Source organism: Antechinus flavipes, chromosome 1, assembly GCF_016432865.1.
Source record: "Antechinus flavipes isolate AdamAnt ecotype Samford, QLD, Australia chromosome 1, AdamAnt_v2, whole genome shotgun sequence".
Lineage (NCBI taxonomy): Eukaryota > Metazoa > Chordata > Mammalia > Dasyuromorphia > Dasyuridae > Antechinus > Antechinus flavipes.
The window spans coordinates 207,364,409-207,381,321 of record NC_067398.1 but is presented as its reverse complement, the minus strand read 5'-3'; the positions used below and the strand labels follow the sequence as shown (position 1 = coordinate 207,381,321).

The following is a 16,913-nucleotide window of genomic DNA, read 5'->3' as shown; positions in this document are numbered from 1 at the left end:
CAATATCTTTGCTTCCTCTTGTGAATGAAAGATTCTATGCTAAGTATTTTATAGCAGCATCAAATTAAAAACTGGCAGCAAGTTAGCATTCGTTAAGTATCTAATATGAAGGAGGAGGAGTTACAATTATTTTTTTATAATTACATCCTTTCTACAGTCACTGGACAGGGAAAGAGGAAAATTAAATTATGTTTAGCACAATTTTATATTTGGAATTGAAAGAAATTTGATAGGGTGGAAAACACTGGGTTTGGAGTTAACTATCTGGTTTAGCATCTCCACTTCTTGCATTTACTCACCTCTGACTTTGGTCAGTCATTTATCCCCACCTCTAAAATGAGTTTTTATTTAGACTAGGTGATCTCTGAAGTCCTAACTCTAAATCTGTGATCTTAGGTGTTTATTGTTAAGTCTTTTACTGTAGCCTATCTAATTCTCTTAAAATTGGTAATCCACATATATTCCTAAACTCTGAGAACTAGAAGCAGCCTCATTCAATTCAACATACATGAACATGGATTCCCTCATAATATCAACAAATTGGTTATCTATTTTCTGCTTAAAGAAAAAGGAAACTTACTTTTTATCAAGACTTCTTCTTTATAACTCTCTAGAAAATTTTTCTTTTTATTGGGCTAAAATTTGTCTCTGCAATTTCTAGCTATTGTTCTTTCTTCTTAAAGGGCCAAGCAAAACAGGTCTAATTCTTAATCTAATAAGAGTAGAATTTGGAAAGGCACAAGGGGACCATGCCCCACCCCAGAAGAGGAACAGGCAAGGTCCCAAATGTAGGCTTCAAAACCAGCACCTTTGACTGCTACTCAATACCTTCTTTGCAACACCATTCCTGGAGACTGAGCATTACAGTTGATCTGTCACTGATGATTTAATAGCTTTGCTGATGCTAGTCTCTCACCTACTATATATCTCTTATATTCATGTATTATTCAATCACTAGCTCTGGAATAGTAAACCAACTCCTATCCTCACCTTCAAATCTCATCTTTATTCTCTTTAATCTTAACATGTCCATGTCCTACTGACTGGAATTCCTAATCCTTAGTGAACAACTAAGTGAACTCCCTTAGTTTTGGATTTCTTACTTTGCTTTCTTCTACTTGTCCTCCTTGAGATCTGTTTTCCCCACATCACACCACTCCCCTGGCCATCTTTTCTAACAATAGCTTTACCTTCACTCTTATTCTGTTGCTAGAAGGAGTATCAGAAAATAAATGCCTTCCTCTCCCTCACTACTATCAGATTTTCCCTTTTCCAGCATCACTGCTACTTCTCCTCTTTCAGGTCCAAGCAATCAAAATTTTTCACCTACTCTATGTTAGGGTGTCCTTAGATCATTCTTTTTTTCTCTAGTTCAAATCTGATTTATCTTGTTCTTTCCTACTCCTGTCTTTATATTAGAGGAACACAGTATTCACATGTGAATTCCTTTAAACTCTATAGCTTTCCAATACCATAGCCTTAAATCTCATAAGCCACATGCTTTTTCCATGTCAGCCATATATGGGTATGATCACATACTGGATCTCAGCATAAAACATAAGTGTTCTACTTTCATTATTAAGAAATCTGATACTTTGCAATATTATAATAAACTCTTATTTCTTGTTCATCATAAAACTAGTTTTTCCTTTCATTAAAAATGCTGTCCTTCCACCCTCAGACTATTAATTTTGTTCTAACTTTACTTTTGCTCCCTTTCCAAGAAACCATTGCACTTTTACTATCTTTGCTTTTTTGGCTACTTGCCTTCATTCTTTGTCAAACTTTGGTCTTGGGCTACTCCAAAACTTCTACTTTTTTGTTCTACTCATAGGTTACTGAATAAAGCTGGAGAAAGTCACTGATTGGATACATTATAAATTTGTTATCCAATTTCGGTTTTGGCCCTCCTTGGAGCAGGGAAGTCCTTTTGTTCCTCTGTAATTGATTCACTTTCTTCTCACAAAAACTATTCCAAATCATCTTTTTTCTCCTTAAATTTCCTATCTCTTTTCTACACTCTTTAGATGAGTCCAAAGGTGTAAGGGTGGGAGGAGGAAGAGGAGGAGTCACTTACAGTGCAAACAGAAAGTAAGACTTCTCCTCCAACCCTTACAGACTTTGTCTTTTATTTTCCTGAAACAAAACCATTTAATATAAGCTCGATTTTTTCCCATTCTCTTCCATCTCATACATTATCCTTTCTCCCAGTTTCTGACACTGAGATAGCCCTTCTTGCCATGATAAACCCTTCTACACAGTCCTTCTGGTCGAGAGCTTATATTCAAATAGGGAGAAAACATATAAACACTATGTACATAAAAGATATATACAGGATAAATTGGAAATAATCAAAAGGGGAAAGGCACTATCTTTGAGGAGGATCAGGGAAAAAACTTGCAGAATGTGGTACCTTAATTTTTTTGAAGGTGGGCAGAGCAACTAGAAGGTGATGAGGAGGAACTGTGTCTCATACATAGCAGTTGGCCAATGAAAATGCCTGGAATCAGGAGGTGGAGTTTCATGTGTAAGAAACAGGAAGGAGACCAGGGTCTCTAAAGGCTGTGTGGCAGGACAGAAGATAGAAGAAGACTGAAAAGATAGAGGGACTTTGTAGTTCAAGCAAAGGATTTTATATTTGATCCCAGGGGTCTGTTGTTTCCTCCATTATAATCAAACTTCTTGACCCTAAGGACTATGTCATTTTTATTTTTGTAATTGCAGGACCTAACAATGCTTAATGACTGCCTATTGATTAATTACCCTTTCCCCCCCACATGATGGCACTTAAAATTCCAAGACAGCTTATTCTTCATCCCTTTCATCTTCTCTGAATTAGATATTCCATTTTCTTCAACCATTTTCTCACAATCATAAATTGTGACTTACAATTTAGTATAATTCACCAAGCATTTTAAAAATTCCTCTGAAGCAACTGTACATGTGCATTACAGATATAAAGAGAAGAATGAAACATCATTCTAACCATCCTTGTTATCCTCCAGCTTATCAAGGTTTTAGAAATTTAATTTCCAGCATTAAATGCATAATAGTACTTTCTTGGAATATGGGACTTAACAAACGTAATAGGAAATTGAACATTTTGATATGGGAAAAATAATGAGTGTTTATGAGTATGCAAAATGTAGGGGGAATAGTATAAAAGTTGTAAAATCTATTGTGAAGTTGAAATTTTTTTAGGCTAGTGACCAAAGTTAGGTTGTGTTGCTGTTTTTAGATTTGACTCGAGCAAAAATTTGATATCTGCAAACAGATGAGATCTATAACTCCATGATACATAGGGAATATTTATGACCAAAGTATTTATGATTCTTTTAGGATTTTTTCAATTTTAATTTGTTACTTCTCATGGCTGCCTTAGCATACCAGATAGAAAACCTCCAGACCCTGAATCCACATCTCTACCCTGTATCACAGAAAATTCAGAATTCTCTCTCTGCCCTGATCTCGGCCCTTTCCAATGGTAGTGGGCTGTTCTTGTAGCATTGATAAATTAGCCCTTGTGTCCCTTGATAAATTCCAAATATTCCTATACTTCCTGAAGAACTAACCTGTAGCACAGTGCTTGATTTAAAATCATTTAAGAAACAATTTTCATTCATTCTATTTGAAGTTACAATTTCAATCTTCTGAAGTTTTTATGCATGAGTGTTAGGATGCTTGATCTACCTTTTAGTTTAAGAAGCTTAGATTTCTCATTTCCTAATTATTCATAATGACTCTATTGAATTTTAAAATAAAGTGGAATTACTTTCAAATGTTAGTGCACAGGAATACTTTGAGACTTTTTTTTTTTTAATCTGCTACCTGGGCAAGTGTGAGCCTTAAGCTTCTGCTTGTCTCTTCTGCTTCTTTCCCTGAATATATGTAACCAAAGATTGATTTTGAAATGTACCTTTCCAATTGTGGAGACTGTTTAAAATGTCTGAAGTTAATTTATCCTTTATTTAGAGCCAGCTGGTAGTAGAATTAGGTTTTTGCATCTACATCTTTCTCAGAGAAGACATCCATAAAGAGGTAATGAATGTGGCCTAACTTATCAGAAGACAGAAACTTTATGGGATTGTTTAAGACACTGTAGAGCTAATGAGGTGATGAATGCCTATTTAATAGTCCAAGTAAATGATTCATGTTTTAATGTCTTGACTCCTGGGAGAATTGTGTTTTAAATATTTGTCCATATTTATTTTTGTGTGTTTTTAAGCATTTTTGTGTGTGTGATGAAAATAAATAGCTGTTCTACACCTGACTTGCTTTGTATTAACCTTTTTATTCCCTTACAAGGATATATGAGCCAAACCAAAGCTTTAAGTGATGTTTTCTGTGGTGGAATCATAAAGAATTAGAAATAGTGACCGCTTTCTTCAGAAGATAGATTTCCCTAGATCTGAAATCAGTTTGCATGGATTTTTAAAGAGAGAGAACACTTCAGCCTCCTCTGGTGGAGAATCAGCCTATTACATGTGGCAGGAGGTAATGGAGTTGAGTCTTTAAGTAAACAAGGTATTCCAAGAAGCAGAAATGAGGAAGGATTGCATTCAAAGCAGAGGAGAAAGCCAGAACAAAGACATAGACCTTGTACAAAATGGGAGATGAAATATTGTGCATATGTAATAGTAAGAAACATAGTTTGGCTAGCCTATAAGGAGTAATCCGTGATATTTAACTACCTCTTAAGATGGATATTCAAAATGAATGTTTCAGAGATACCTTAAACTCAACATGTCTAAAGCTCAATTCATCTTTCCCCCTAAATTAATTCCTCTATCTTTCCTGTTCATATCAAAGGTACCATTAGTGTCTGTAATTTCAGCTATATAGATTTTGCAACAGTAATTGGTTTAAACAAACTAATTTCTCCACTTCCAATCTCTCTATTCCAACACAATTTACATAGTGCTGCCAAAGTAATTTTTAAGGGCAGATTTAGCCTTGTAGTTCTCCTACTTAGACAATTTCAATAGTATTGTCTCTCTGATAAAAAGCAAACTTTTTTTTTTTTTTTTTAAGTTTTTAAGGCTACATTATGATCTGACCATAACCTAACTTCTCAACCCCATTACCTATTATTCTCCTTTCTAGCACTCTGTGATCCAATCAAAATGGACTTTCTATTTCTTATTGTACATTTTCTATCTTCTGTCTCCAATGCACTCCCTTTTTATCTCTTCATCTTATCCTATTTTTTTTTAACACAGTTTAGACACTATTTTCTGTACAAAGCTTTTCTTGATTTCCCTCTTTCCCAAATTACCTTGTTTTTTAACAACTTTGTATATGTGTTTACATACACACACACACACACACACACACACACACTATATTTGTGCTGTATATAGTTTTATATGTATATGTATTCCCCTTTAAATGGGACATAAACTCATTCTGAGTATGATTGTTTCATTCTATTGTACTTGTATTTCTAGCATCCAGCACATAGCCTGGTGATAAATAAATACTTACTGATTGATTGAAAGGTAAATTGGGACCAGATTGTGAAAACATTTAAGTGTCAAAGAGAGAAGTTTATGTTTTATCCTAGAAGAAATAATAACTGAAGTTTAAATAGGATTTAAATAGGATTCCAAGTGACATGATCAGACGGGTTTAAGGAATATTACTTTGGCAGCTAGGAAGAGGTTGGATTAGAGAAGGGAGCGATCTGGTTCAGGTGATACATGTCAGAAGTGGGAAGGGATGAGATGTAAGAGATGCAGAAGTAGAAAAAACAATTTGGCGACTGATTGTATCTATATGGGGAAGAAAATGAGGAGTCAAGGATGATGCTGAGGTTGTGAATCTGGTAGAATAAGAAGTGAGAGTATCCTTGCCCAGGACACAGCAAGTTCTATTTTAGACAGGTTGTTATTGCAAACATCTGCCACAGTTTGAAATGTCTGCTAGGTAGTTCAATGCATTACCAGAGCTCCAAAAAGAAAGACCAGATCTTGGAATCATCTGTAGAGAAATGATAATGAAACCCATGAGAACTGATTAGACTTTCTTGTGAGAGTATAGAAAGAAGAGGGCTCAGGTTAGAGTCTTGCTCTCATTTGGTCATATTACACCAACCAAGAAGATTGAGAAAGAGTAGTCAAGTAGAACCAAGAGTCATTAAACACTATGTATGTGCCAAGCACAGTGCTCAGTAATTTGCAAGTATCTTAAGATCCTAAGGACAATCCTTATGACTGTTATTCCCTTTTTTATGTTTGGGGAAAGAGAGGCACATAAATGACTTGTCTCCGGTTACAAAATATCTAAGGTCAGATTTTAATTTCCTGACCCAGAATATTTCAGAGGAATGGCCTGTGGTAGAAATTACTGCAGACAGGTCAAGAATGGAAGATGTAGTTATGTTGGGGCAATGATTGCTCTATGTTTTCAAGTAATAGGCTCCAGGACAGTCATAACTCGTATTAGTTATGAAACCTAATAACTAGTTTATAACTATTAAGAAAATCAGCATGTTCTTGATTCTTTAGTGCTTATTCATGCTTCTATCATAATATATGCATTGCAAAGTGGACTTTTTCCTTAAATATTACTTCCTAAAGAATCTGGCAGGTTGACCCCTAAGAAAAAGAAAAACAAAAAACAAAACTAAGCCTTTCTCCTATCAAGAGAGGCAGCATTGGTTTAGAGTGGAGTGTATAACTCGAGTCAGATCATTTTCATCTTGTATTTTCCACGAGCCATTCTGAGCTTGTTTGCTTTTCTATAAAATGGGGGGTGGGAGGGAGACGATGATCTTTCCCGGTTATAACATCCTATGCCTAGGATCAGTCCTGAGAGGCCATACTGTCATTGGGCTAAAAAGGGCCAGCTCTCTTTCCTGCACTGTATCTTTGCACTTTCCACCAGTGCCTAGAGCTAGAGGTCAGTTATAGAGCATGCTCAATATTACTTGCCCAAGCAAGTTTCAATGTAAACAGCAAACGCTGATTTCTAGCGGGATCGAGGAGTAGATGGAGAAAGAGTGAACTGTGAGGCATAAATAGAATAATTTTTAGCTTTAATAGGTTTCCTCTAGTGCAATTTTTCTTGGCCATCACCTAATTTCCATATTTAATGAGTTTTTTACCCGCTTTTTGTTACGCTAACCTAACGAGAGAATCTGCAAGTTAAAACTCCCACGTGGCTTTAGTTCCTGAGTGCGGGCATGCTCAGTAGCCGGGGCGCGTTGCGCTCACAGGGAAGTGCTTTCTAGAAGCCGCCTGGGCGTAGTACCGTTGCGGCTGCAGCAGTCTGTGGTGGCGGCGCGCCGGGGCTGGGAGAGGCGCCGCTATGGCAGATGAGATCAGCAAAGCTCAAACTGCCCAGCCTGGAGGAGACACGATCTTCGGGAAAATAATTCGCAAGGAAATCCCAGCCAAAATCATTTTTGAGGATGATCGGGTAGGAATGGGAAAGAAGAGGGTAAAGAAGCGGGGACGTGGGCGCGCGCCGAGAATTTGCTGAAGCATCTCGGCCAAGGCGGGCAGGACGATCCTCGGGGGCCCGGAAAGCCAACGAGGGAGAGCGGTGGGATCTGATGAGGGACGAAGATTGGAAGAGGGGTAGTTCCCGCATTTATTTTTAAATTATATTGGTTTTTAATCAGCTTCTTTTTCCTCAAAGGAAAAGCTCCCTAGAAAACCCCACCCATGCCAATCCAGAATTTATTTCTGTGACCTTGTGAACGTGTCTTCACTTGGGTGGGCGACGGTTTTTTGTTTTAAATTAGGAAATGAAAGGGTTGGATTGGAAGATTTATCAGGTTTCTTGAGTTTTAAGTCTATGATCCTGGTTCCTGCAGCCGACTCTTTTGCCAATTATTTGACCTTGTTGTAATCTTTTCCCCGCTAAGCTGGGAATAAAAGGCCTTGATGCCTAGAGGTCCGTTTCTTCCCTTGCCAGGTGCCAGGGACCTCTCGCCCCGTCTGCTCTTGAGAATTGCTGCCTAGCCAGTCTCTAGGGCTCCCTCTGACCTCCCTCAAGGAAAAGGCTATCTTCTAACATGGACGCCTCTGTTCAAAGACTTTTTGCCATCAGAAAGAAAGATCTGTTGGGAAAAGAGTAAGGAAGCCATTGTATCAGAGAGACTGTGCGTTTTTATGCCTCTGAAATTCTTGGAGCCTTTCTCCACTGCCGCCATACTGCTTACTCCAGGCAGGCTTTGCAAGGAATGTCGCAATCTTGCCAGCTCTCTTCCTGAGAGGTCAGAAATCTGATCAGTGTCATAGCAGTCCTCCAGCTTTCTAGTGGTAGCCTGCCAGGGGGGAAGCCCATGATTTTCTGAAAGAGAAAGTTCATCTTAAAGATATGGAAAGAGAAAAAAGAAACCTCTTTAATCAGCGATGACTTAATACCTCTTGAAATCTGATGATTTGCCAAATCAAACACGCTGACCTCACAGGAATAAAAAAACTACCGTGAGGCCATGTGAAGTTCTTAACTTTTTCCCTTATAAACATTTTTACTTTGAAGTGAGATTCCGTTAAAATGCTAATGTTAAAAATCCTTCCAGTAGAATAGCAACACATGTCTTTATCTGGGGTGAATGGACCGTTGCAATCATCTAGCCCAGGACCACTTAAACTTTTTCCATACATTACACCGGGTATGTAGGTATTTAAATTGTTATGCAAAGCAAAGTATTTACTGACAATAAATCATAAAGAAATCTAATTTAAAACAACTCTTCTACATATATATACACAAATGTATACATAAAATTTTACCATTTATTAAAGAGGAAAGCAGATTTGCATACTGAGTTGGATGTGCTTGTTTATTACATAAGGAATTAAATCTTGCCAAATTTTTCAGGATTCCCCACACACACACTTTTAGTTACAGGACTCACAATTAAGAAGCTTAATCTAGCCTGTTTTTCTTATTTATAAATGGAGAAGTTGAGTCCTTGTAGTGAAGTGATTTGCATAGATCTCAAACTAACTATATCCCATCTACCACATCTGTCTCCCAACCCTCACCAGTGCAATATAAACTGTTTGAGTCAGAAATAATTTTATTTGTATCCTTTCCAGTTTCTATCATTTCTCAAAGTAGGAATTTAAAAAATTGTAAGCAAACTATTTAAAAGAGTCACCTGTGACCTGGATTTGCCCTTCTTTTTCTCAAGATTTTACTTTAGGTAGCTAGCTTTACTATAGTTTGTAGTTAGTAAAAGAAAATGGTATTCCATTTCATTTTTAAAAAGTGTGTGGCATACTATCTGTTTGATCCTGGGGAAGTCATTTAACTCTTAATTGTCTCCCTTTAAAAGTACAAATTAAAAAGTGTGGTAAACACCCTTGGCATTATAGACCTTAATGCATTTTATTTTCACCTTATATAGGTTTTACTTTTAGAATTACTATATATTTTGAAGCAAAAAAATATGGTATTCCGACTTCTGCTCTGTTTAAGCCCTTCTGTGAAATTACCTGGGAGGGAGTGTGAAAGAAAAGAAATACTGTGTCATAATAATAATGTTAACTAATATTTATCAGTTGCTCCCTGGTCATCTTATTAACTGTTGCATTTTTTTCCTGACCAACAGAATAACTTGATGTAAAGTGCATGCATTGTGGTGCTATTAAATAATCATAATATTTTGGTAAGGTTGACTGGAATTCCCTGTTTTAAATATGTATGTATGTGTTTCTATAGCTATGCACAGAATAAAGAAACAGCTGATATCAAAATGTCAGAATCTAATTCTTTAATTTTTTTATTTTTTTTTCTCCTTGCAGTCTATTATTCTAGTAAGTTTTATATGGATAATGTATAATATTTAGAATTTAAAGGGTTTTTTGACCACAGAAATTTTGATGTTTCTTTTTTACCTAGTGTCTTGCTTTTCACGACGTTTGCCCACAAGCCCCAACTCATTTCCTGGTAATACCCAAGAAACCAATTACCCAAATTTCTGTAGCAGAAGATGATGATGAAAATGTCACTAAATTATTGGTATAGTTTTAAGCTTTTAAATTATATAAATTTATAAATTATAAAATATTTAAATTTTAAATTCATATTAAAAAAAATTTTTTTAATTTGGATTCATGATTTCATCAAGATGGGAGCTTCAAGGTGAAAAAATCTTCCACCAATGTGGAAATGTTTGAAAGTTTGAAAACTTTTGTAAATTAAAAAAAAAAAAATGATTGCTAACTTTCAAGTAGTACTTTCTATGGGAAAGCACTTCTAAATGTTATACAATTATTTCATTCGAACCTCAACATTTCTGGGAAATAGGTGTTGTTCCCTCATTTTACAGATGAGGAAACAGCAGGTTAAAAAGACTTGTCCAGGTGGGTCCTCAATACCCAACTCCATCTAGTTTACCACTCAGCTCTCTTATGATGTATATATAACAAGGTATTACATCTCATAGGAAATATATGAAATTAATGAAAAATGCTCGTTGCTTAGACTGACATGAAGGTGAATAACTAGTCTTTTGAGTTAGCAAATCTGTGTTTAAGACAAGCACTGCTTATGTACAGTGTATTAGATTAAGAATTGAATTAGAGGAGGATACTAAGCTGAAAAATACTTGAAAAATTGCAGAGTAGTTTTAATGATCTCCAGATTCTACCCACTTAAAAAAAATGTTCTCTTTATAATAAGTAGTTAAACTTAGAGCAACAAAGCTTTGGAAAAAATACATAAAAAATCTACAGGGTTGGACACATATAGTTTGCAGCATGTCTTCATTGAAGACCTGCATGTAAGAAATAGCATCAAGAAAATGTATGATTAAACAAAAAGATCGGATTGGTCATGGTGTAAGGGATATCAGAGTGCTTAATGGTGCTCAAAACTACACATACTTAGAGAAGGAAGTGTCTGATATATTCAATGGATTCTTTATTCAGAGCATCTATGAAATTGTAATGATTTAAAGGTATATTTGCCAAAAGACTTTTTCTAGGGATAAATTTAACTTGATAAATGACTTATTTATTCTTTTTTAGCTTCTTGGACACTTAATGATTGTTGGCAAGAAATGTGCAGCTGACCTGGGACTGAAAAAAGGATACCGAATGGTGATCAACGAAGGCGCAGATGGGGGGCAATCTGTTTATCATATCCATCTGCATGTCCTTGGAGGGCGTCAGATGAAATGGCCCCCTGGATAAATTGTTGGAATGAATTATTTAGGGAACAAGGCAAGTTTACTGTATATGTTAAACTGAATATACTTAATGTTTTCTGTGAAACAAGAAATTGGGAAATCACTTCAAAATGTATACAATAAAAGACAGTTACCTGTTTTCCATGTTTCTGAATTTGACTAAAATTTTATATATATTTTTCTAATATATGGACTTTCATTTTCCAGAGAACCTTAGAATTGGTGACAATTTTATAGAGTGGTTCGATAGTTTACTTCGTATTTAGACATGCTTCCTTTTAGGGAGCAAGTATTGGAGTAAAAAATACAAATAATTTTTAAAATCTTGTGTTTGGCAGTGAGTACATAATCATGCTATTTAGCAGTAGCATATTAAAGATTAATTTAATGACTACCTGCCATAGAAACCAAGTGTCAGTTTTTACTGCAGGGGACCTATTGCAGCTGGTCAATTCAGAGGAGATCATTGGAGCATAGATGAAGAAAACTGGAGCATGATTTTGCTACCATGAATAAAAGTAATTTCTTGTGCTCATTTCAGCAGCATGTACACCAAAATTGGAACAGTACAGAGAAGATTACCATGGGCCCTGTACAAGGATGACAAACAAATTCATGAAAAGTAATCTCTTTAGAAGACTTTTCTTCTAGCGTACATATACTATTATAATAGCGTACATATGCTATTACCTTATATGTACTATTATCTAAAATGCTCATATAGATAAAATTAATTTGTAACCTCATCAGTTTGGTTGTTTTTTTCCTTTAACATTATCTGTCCATTTTTGCTCATCTGAAATATTCATCACTGTCCTCCCATAAGTTGAGTACAATTTCTTTTGGCATTGTAGGACCATCAGTGTAATTATCAGGCTATCTAGTGTCATCCTTATGGCCAGCTTTTTTTTCCTATTATAAACTTCCTCTATGACATCTTTTACTCATGTTATTCACTTTTTATATGTTGCAGCCTGTTTTATTTGATACTCATTTCTTTATAGACACTTCTGTTAACTGTTCGAATTCATATAGCACAGGCAGAATATTACATTTCAATTTACTATTAATATAAATATAAATAAAATCTAACAATTTACAGTTGTATTACAGGTAATAAGTTACATTACAATATTGCATGTGTATGTTAAAAAGATATAACTTCTTCAGATGGAAATTTGGATCATTGAAGGATCTTTTTTAAAGGCAGTCCAGGCTGCGCTCTTCTCTTGTTAATTCTGGATGCATTTTGCCCATTTTAGATATACCTAGTGATTGACAAGCTGGTTAATTTTTTTTTCTTTTTAAAATAAAAGGTATTAGTGTAAGCACCTTTTTTTCTTTTTGTTTTTGTTTTGTTTTGTGTGCTGAGGCAATTGGAGTTAGGTGACTTGCCCAGGGCCATACAGCTAGGAAGTGTTGAGGTTAAATTTGAACTCAGGTCCTCCTGACTTAAGGACTGTCGCTCCAACCAATGTGCCACCTAGCTGCCCTAGCTTAAGCACCTTTAATTGTGGGGTGGGAGGATGGTGGCTCAAGTTCCCTTCATTTCTCCCCTCTGACCACTAACTCTAAACCAAGAGCTCCCTATTCTACCAAGTGCCCACAGCCAGCAGCATCCTGCCCCACTGCTTCTGCCCTTAAAGGCAGCTAGTTCCTTCTAGCCCAGGGATCTCAGCAGCACAGCTGGACCTGATGTTCCCAATCAGTCTAGGTTCATTTAGTCCTCTGGGACTCAGACCCAAATCCACAAGTAGTGTGGGAAGTGAAAGTTTTGATGGTTCCTGCTGAGGCTCCAGTCAAACCCAGCAGCTCCAAAGTTCTAGGGAGTTAGCCTGGAAGGGTTTGCGCTTCAGACAGGTTAATCCTCAGCTGTGGTCTGTCTTCAGATCTTTTGGGGTTGTCTGGAGGACTTCTGTTCTGTCCCAAGTCTTGTTGATTTTTCACCAGTATGTTTGCTCTGAGGTGCAAATTTGTTCTATTTTGAGGGGAAATCTGGAGAGCCTGAAATTTACCAACCTACTTCACCATCTTCTCAGAACCCGGAGCCCCAACAAATTATATAAGCAAAATACTTTTTTTTTAAAGAAAAAAATCATCATTTCTAACATTTTTTATTTTTATGAGAAATTTTTATTTTTTTCTATATATAATTTTAAACATTTTTGAGGTCCATATTTTCTCTCTCCTTCCCCACTCCCTTTGTTGAGAAAGTAATTTGATGTAAACATGCAGTCATAACATTGAAAAAAAATTGATTTACAAATTTTAACCTTTTCTCACCCCATTTCCCACCCACTGAGGAGGTAAACAATACATCATACATGTGAAAACATGTAAACATTTCTACATTAGCCATGTTGCAAGAAAAAGTGAAAAAAAAAACTATGCTTCAATCTTACCCTCAAAATTTATTAGTTCTCTTGAGGTAGGTAATATTTTTTATCATGAGTTCTTTGGAATTGTCTTAGGTCATTCATTAAAGTAGCTAACCCTTTCATAGTTGGTGATCATTACAGTACTGCTATTATCTACAGTGTCCTGATTCTGCTCAATTGTGTGTTAATCTCAGGTTTTTTGAAGCCATCTCCCACATCATTTTGATGGGCATATACCACAGACTTGTTCAGCCTTTTCCCATTTGATGGGTATCCCCTCAATTTCCAGTTTTTTCCACCAAAAAAAAAACAGGAAAAAAAAAAAAAAAACCCTGCTGTAAATATTTTTGTGCATGTGGCTGCTTTCCCCCCCTTTTTTTTTTTTTTTGATAAATCTGGGATATAGACTTGGTAGTAGTATTTCTGGGTAAAAGGTTTACAGGCAGTTTTATAGCCCTTTGGGAATAGTTCCAAATAGTTTTGATTTCTTCTGAAAACTTCAACTCATTGAACCATTGGTTGACAAAGGGCTGTTATTTTTATTGGCTGTTTCCTATATATTTAAGAAATTAGCCTATGTAAGAATGAGGCCTTTATCAGAAAAATTTGCTTTAAACCCTGTCCCCCCTCACTTTCCTTCTATGTTATTAGTTTTGGTAATAGACATTCTTTGTCCACTTTATTTTTTCTCTATGGGTGAAGAGTAAATGATTCATACACATATATTTGCCTACATGTGTATGAATATGTTTCATAGCATACATGAAAAGTATATCTTGCCCTTGAATTTAGGGTCTACTCAGAGTAGACATATATGCAAAAAAAAAAGTTTTCAGTAAATACAGGAGGTGTCATAGAAAGCAGTATACCAGAGTAATAGCACGAGTCCTTTCCAATTGGATTCCAACCTATCTTTAATTATATTCTACCTTCTTTGTGGTAGCTTAGTGGTACCTATTGAACCAAATCCCTAGCCATTTTTCAAATTCAACATTCTGTTTCTGTATATGTATAAACTACATATGTTTGAAATGTACTCTGTCCTCATTTCTACTTCCTGACCTTTGTCTTCAAGGTTTTGTTTGGGTACAACCTATAAAACCTGCTAATCTGCTTTCCTCACCTCTTTATTAAAATCCTCAAATTACCTTATTATCAATATTATGTAATTAGCCTGAAGGTATGGACATGTCTCCCTCCCCCAACCCCTACTTTATACCTTAGTTTTGTGTGTGTATGTGTGTGTGTGTATTTAAGATTTGATGTGTTTTTTTAAGATGTTCAATTTTTTTTTTTTTTTTTTTTACAATACAGATGTTCTTAAGCACTGCAAATCAACAGGTCATTGGTGGTTTATTTTTAGAGACTTGCCTGTGACATTAAGAGGTTAAATGCTTATATACAATAAGTCAGACTTGTCTGCAACCCAAGTCTTTCCAGTTTCAAGTGTTGCATTTAATCTCTTACATTATGTTGATTCTAATGCTTCTGTAGTTAATTGGATATATGTAGGGACCATAAAAATCATTTGGGAACACATAGATTGAAACAGGCAGAATAATTTTACTTATAAGCTATATAGTTCAGTCCATAGGAAATTAAAGGAATTTAATAAGAAATGAAATGATTTGCTAAAAATCACATAGTTAGCAAGTTTCTTGTCTCCTATTTCCATACTGCCATTGTGTTCCCAGTGGTTTGAGAAGGTTGAACTTGAATTTGGCTTTTAAGGAAAACCACATCTATGCTTCAGACCTATGCCTCTGAAAGCTGTAGCATTAGTCAAATGTTTATAACAGTGTAGAACTGAGATGCAGCAAGCCTAAATTGATAGAGAACTGTTCTTGAAGTCAAGAAAACTTTTGTTTAAGTCCCTCCAGTGGTATGCTATAAGTAATGTAACCTCTAGGCTCCTCTCTAAAGCTATAAATGACAGAGACATTTCACTCCTGAATTAAGAGGGAATTTTCTCACCTATTCTAATCTATCCTAACAACTAAATAAAAACCTTTGTAGGATTTCACCTAAGATCCTATCTGCCTGGAAACTATTTAACATTAGGCATGTTATACTTATAATAGGGGAGTATGATTGAAAGGAAAGGCCATTTCAGATAGATTATAATTGAACAATGCTGTGTCAATGAGAAACAGTGTGGAAACAGGTGGGGAGGAAGCCTGGCTAGAGTAGATAGCATTATGGGGGATAAAATTACTGGTATTATTACCACATTCTGAATTATTTCACTGAAGAACCACATACTTGGAGATACTTTTAAGGAAATAGTTTTCAGTAGATAACCTTTAGATTGAATAATTATTTCAAAGAAGACTGCAAGCTATTTTAGTGACAAGCTATTCTCAATGAATACACATAGTCAATCTTAATGTAGCTCTTGAATGCTAACAAAAAATAATTTTAATGAACAATTGGTAAGACGTATTTTTGCAGAACTGGATTAGATTCTGCATAAAATACAGCAGAGATGGGATGAAGCAATTAGTGAGACTACTGCATGATTTATGAAGTTAAAAATTCATTGGAAAGTAGAAAACAGTTAATTCAGAAACTAAAGCAAAACAATATCCCCTTAAAATCCATGAAATAAAATAAAACTGAGGTAAATGAGAAGATGTAGTTTGATAGCCATTATTTTTTATCAGTTTTATTTTAAAATTTAAAAAAATTTATTTTATTGTAAAGTGGCTACTTTATAATGAATCTGAAAGCTTTTTCTCATAGAACCAAAACCTGGTAGAGGAATGGCCAATAGACTCATGTATGATGAATTCGAGATGTTTTCTAAACTTTTGGTTTCATACTATATTAAAGTTTTCAGTAAAATAATTTTGTAGGTCATAGTTTAGAAGCTAATTATATGGGGAAAACTTTGCTCAAAATTTTAGGTAGCATAAAGAAACTAGAGGAGAATCAGTTCAGAGACTTTTCACAGCCAAAGCTTGGAGGGATATTCACAACCAAATGAGATAGGACATTTTTTTTTTAAATTATAGCTTTTTATTTACAAGATATATGCATGGGTAATTTTTCAGCATTGACAATTGCAAAACCTTTTGTTACAAATTTTCCTCCTCCTTCCTCCTATCCCCTCCCCCAGATGGCAGGTTGACCAATACATGTTATATATGTTAAATGCAATCTATGTATACATGTCCATACAGTTATTTTGCTGTACAAAAAGAATTGGACTTTGAAATAGTGTACAATTAACCTGTGAAGGAAATCAAAAATGCAGGCGGACAAAAATAAAAAGATTGGGAATTCTATTTAGTGGTTCATACTCATTTCCCAAAGTTCTTTCACTGGTGTAGCTGGTTCAATTCATTACTGCTCTATTGGAGCTGATTTGGTTCATCTCTTTGTTA

At 35.4% G+C, this 16,913-nt stretch overlaps 1 protein-coding gene and 1 non-coding gene across 2 annotated transcripts; both read left to right on the top strand.

Moving 5' to 3' along the window:
- The first annotated feature begins 7,236 nt into the window (after positions 1–7,236).
- HINT1 (histidine triad nucleotide binding protein 1) lies at positions 7,237–11,288 on the top strand. The gene is made up of 3 exons (XM_051995302.1): positions 7,237–7,419; positions 9,859–9,963; positions 10,989–11,288. The coding sequence occupies exons 1-3, from the start codon at positions 7,309–7,311 to the stop codon at positions 11,151–11,153; spliced, it is 381 nt and encodes a 126-aa protein (XP_051851262.1). The 5' UTR covers positions 7,237–7,308; the 3' UTR covers positions 11,154–11,288.
- A 389-nt stretch (positions 11,289–11,677) lies between these two features.
- LOC127546020 (U6 spliceosomal RNA) lies at positions 11,678–11,784 on the top strand. Its single transcript, XR_007949891.1, has one exon. It is a non-coding gene; the product is annotated as a U6 spliceosomal RNA (small nuclear RNA).
- The last annotated feature ends 5,129 nt before the right edge of the window (positions 11,785–16,913 follow it).

Coding starts and splice junctions, on each gene's coding strand:
- HINT1 (XM_051995302.1), top strand. CDS start 7,309: ATGGCAGATGAGATCAGCAAAGCTCAAACTGCCCAGCCTGGAGGAGAC. Junction 7,420..9,858: donor TCATTTTTGAGGATGATCGG/GTAGGAATGGGA, acceptor TTTTTTACCTAG/TGTCTTGCTTTTCACGACGT. Junction 9,964..10,988: donor CAGAAGATGATGATGAAAAT/GTCACTAAATTA, acceptor ATTCTTTTTTAG/CTTCTTGGACACTTAATGAT.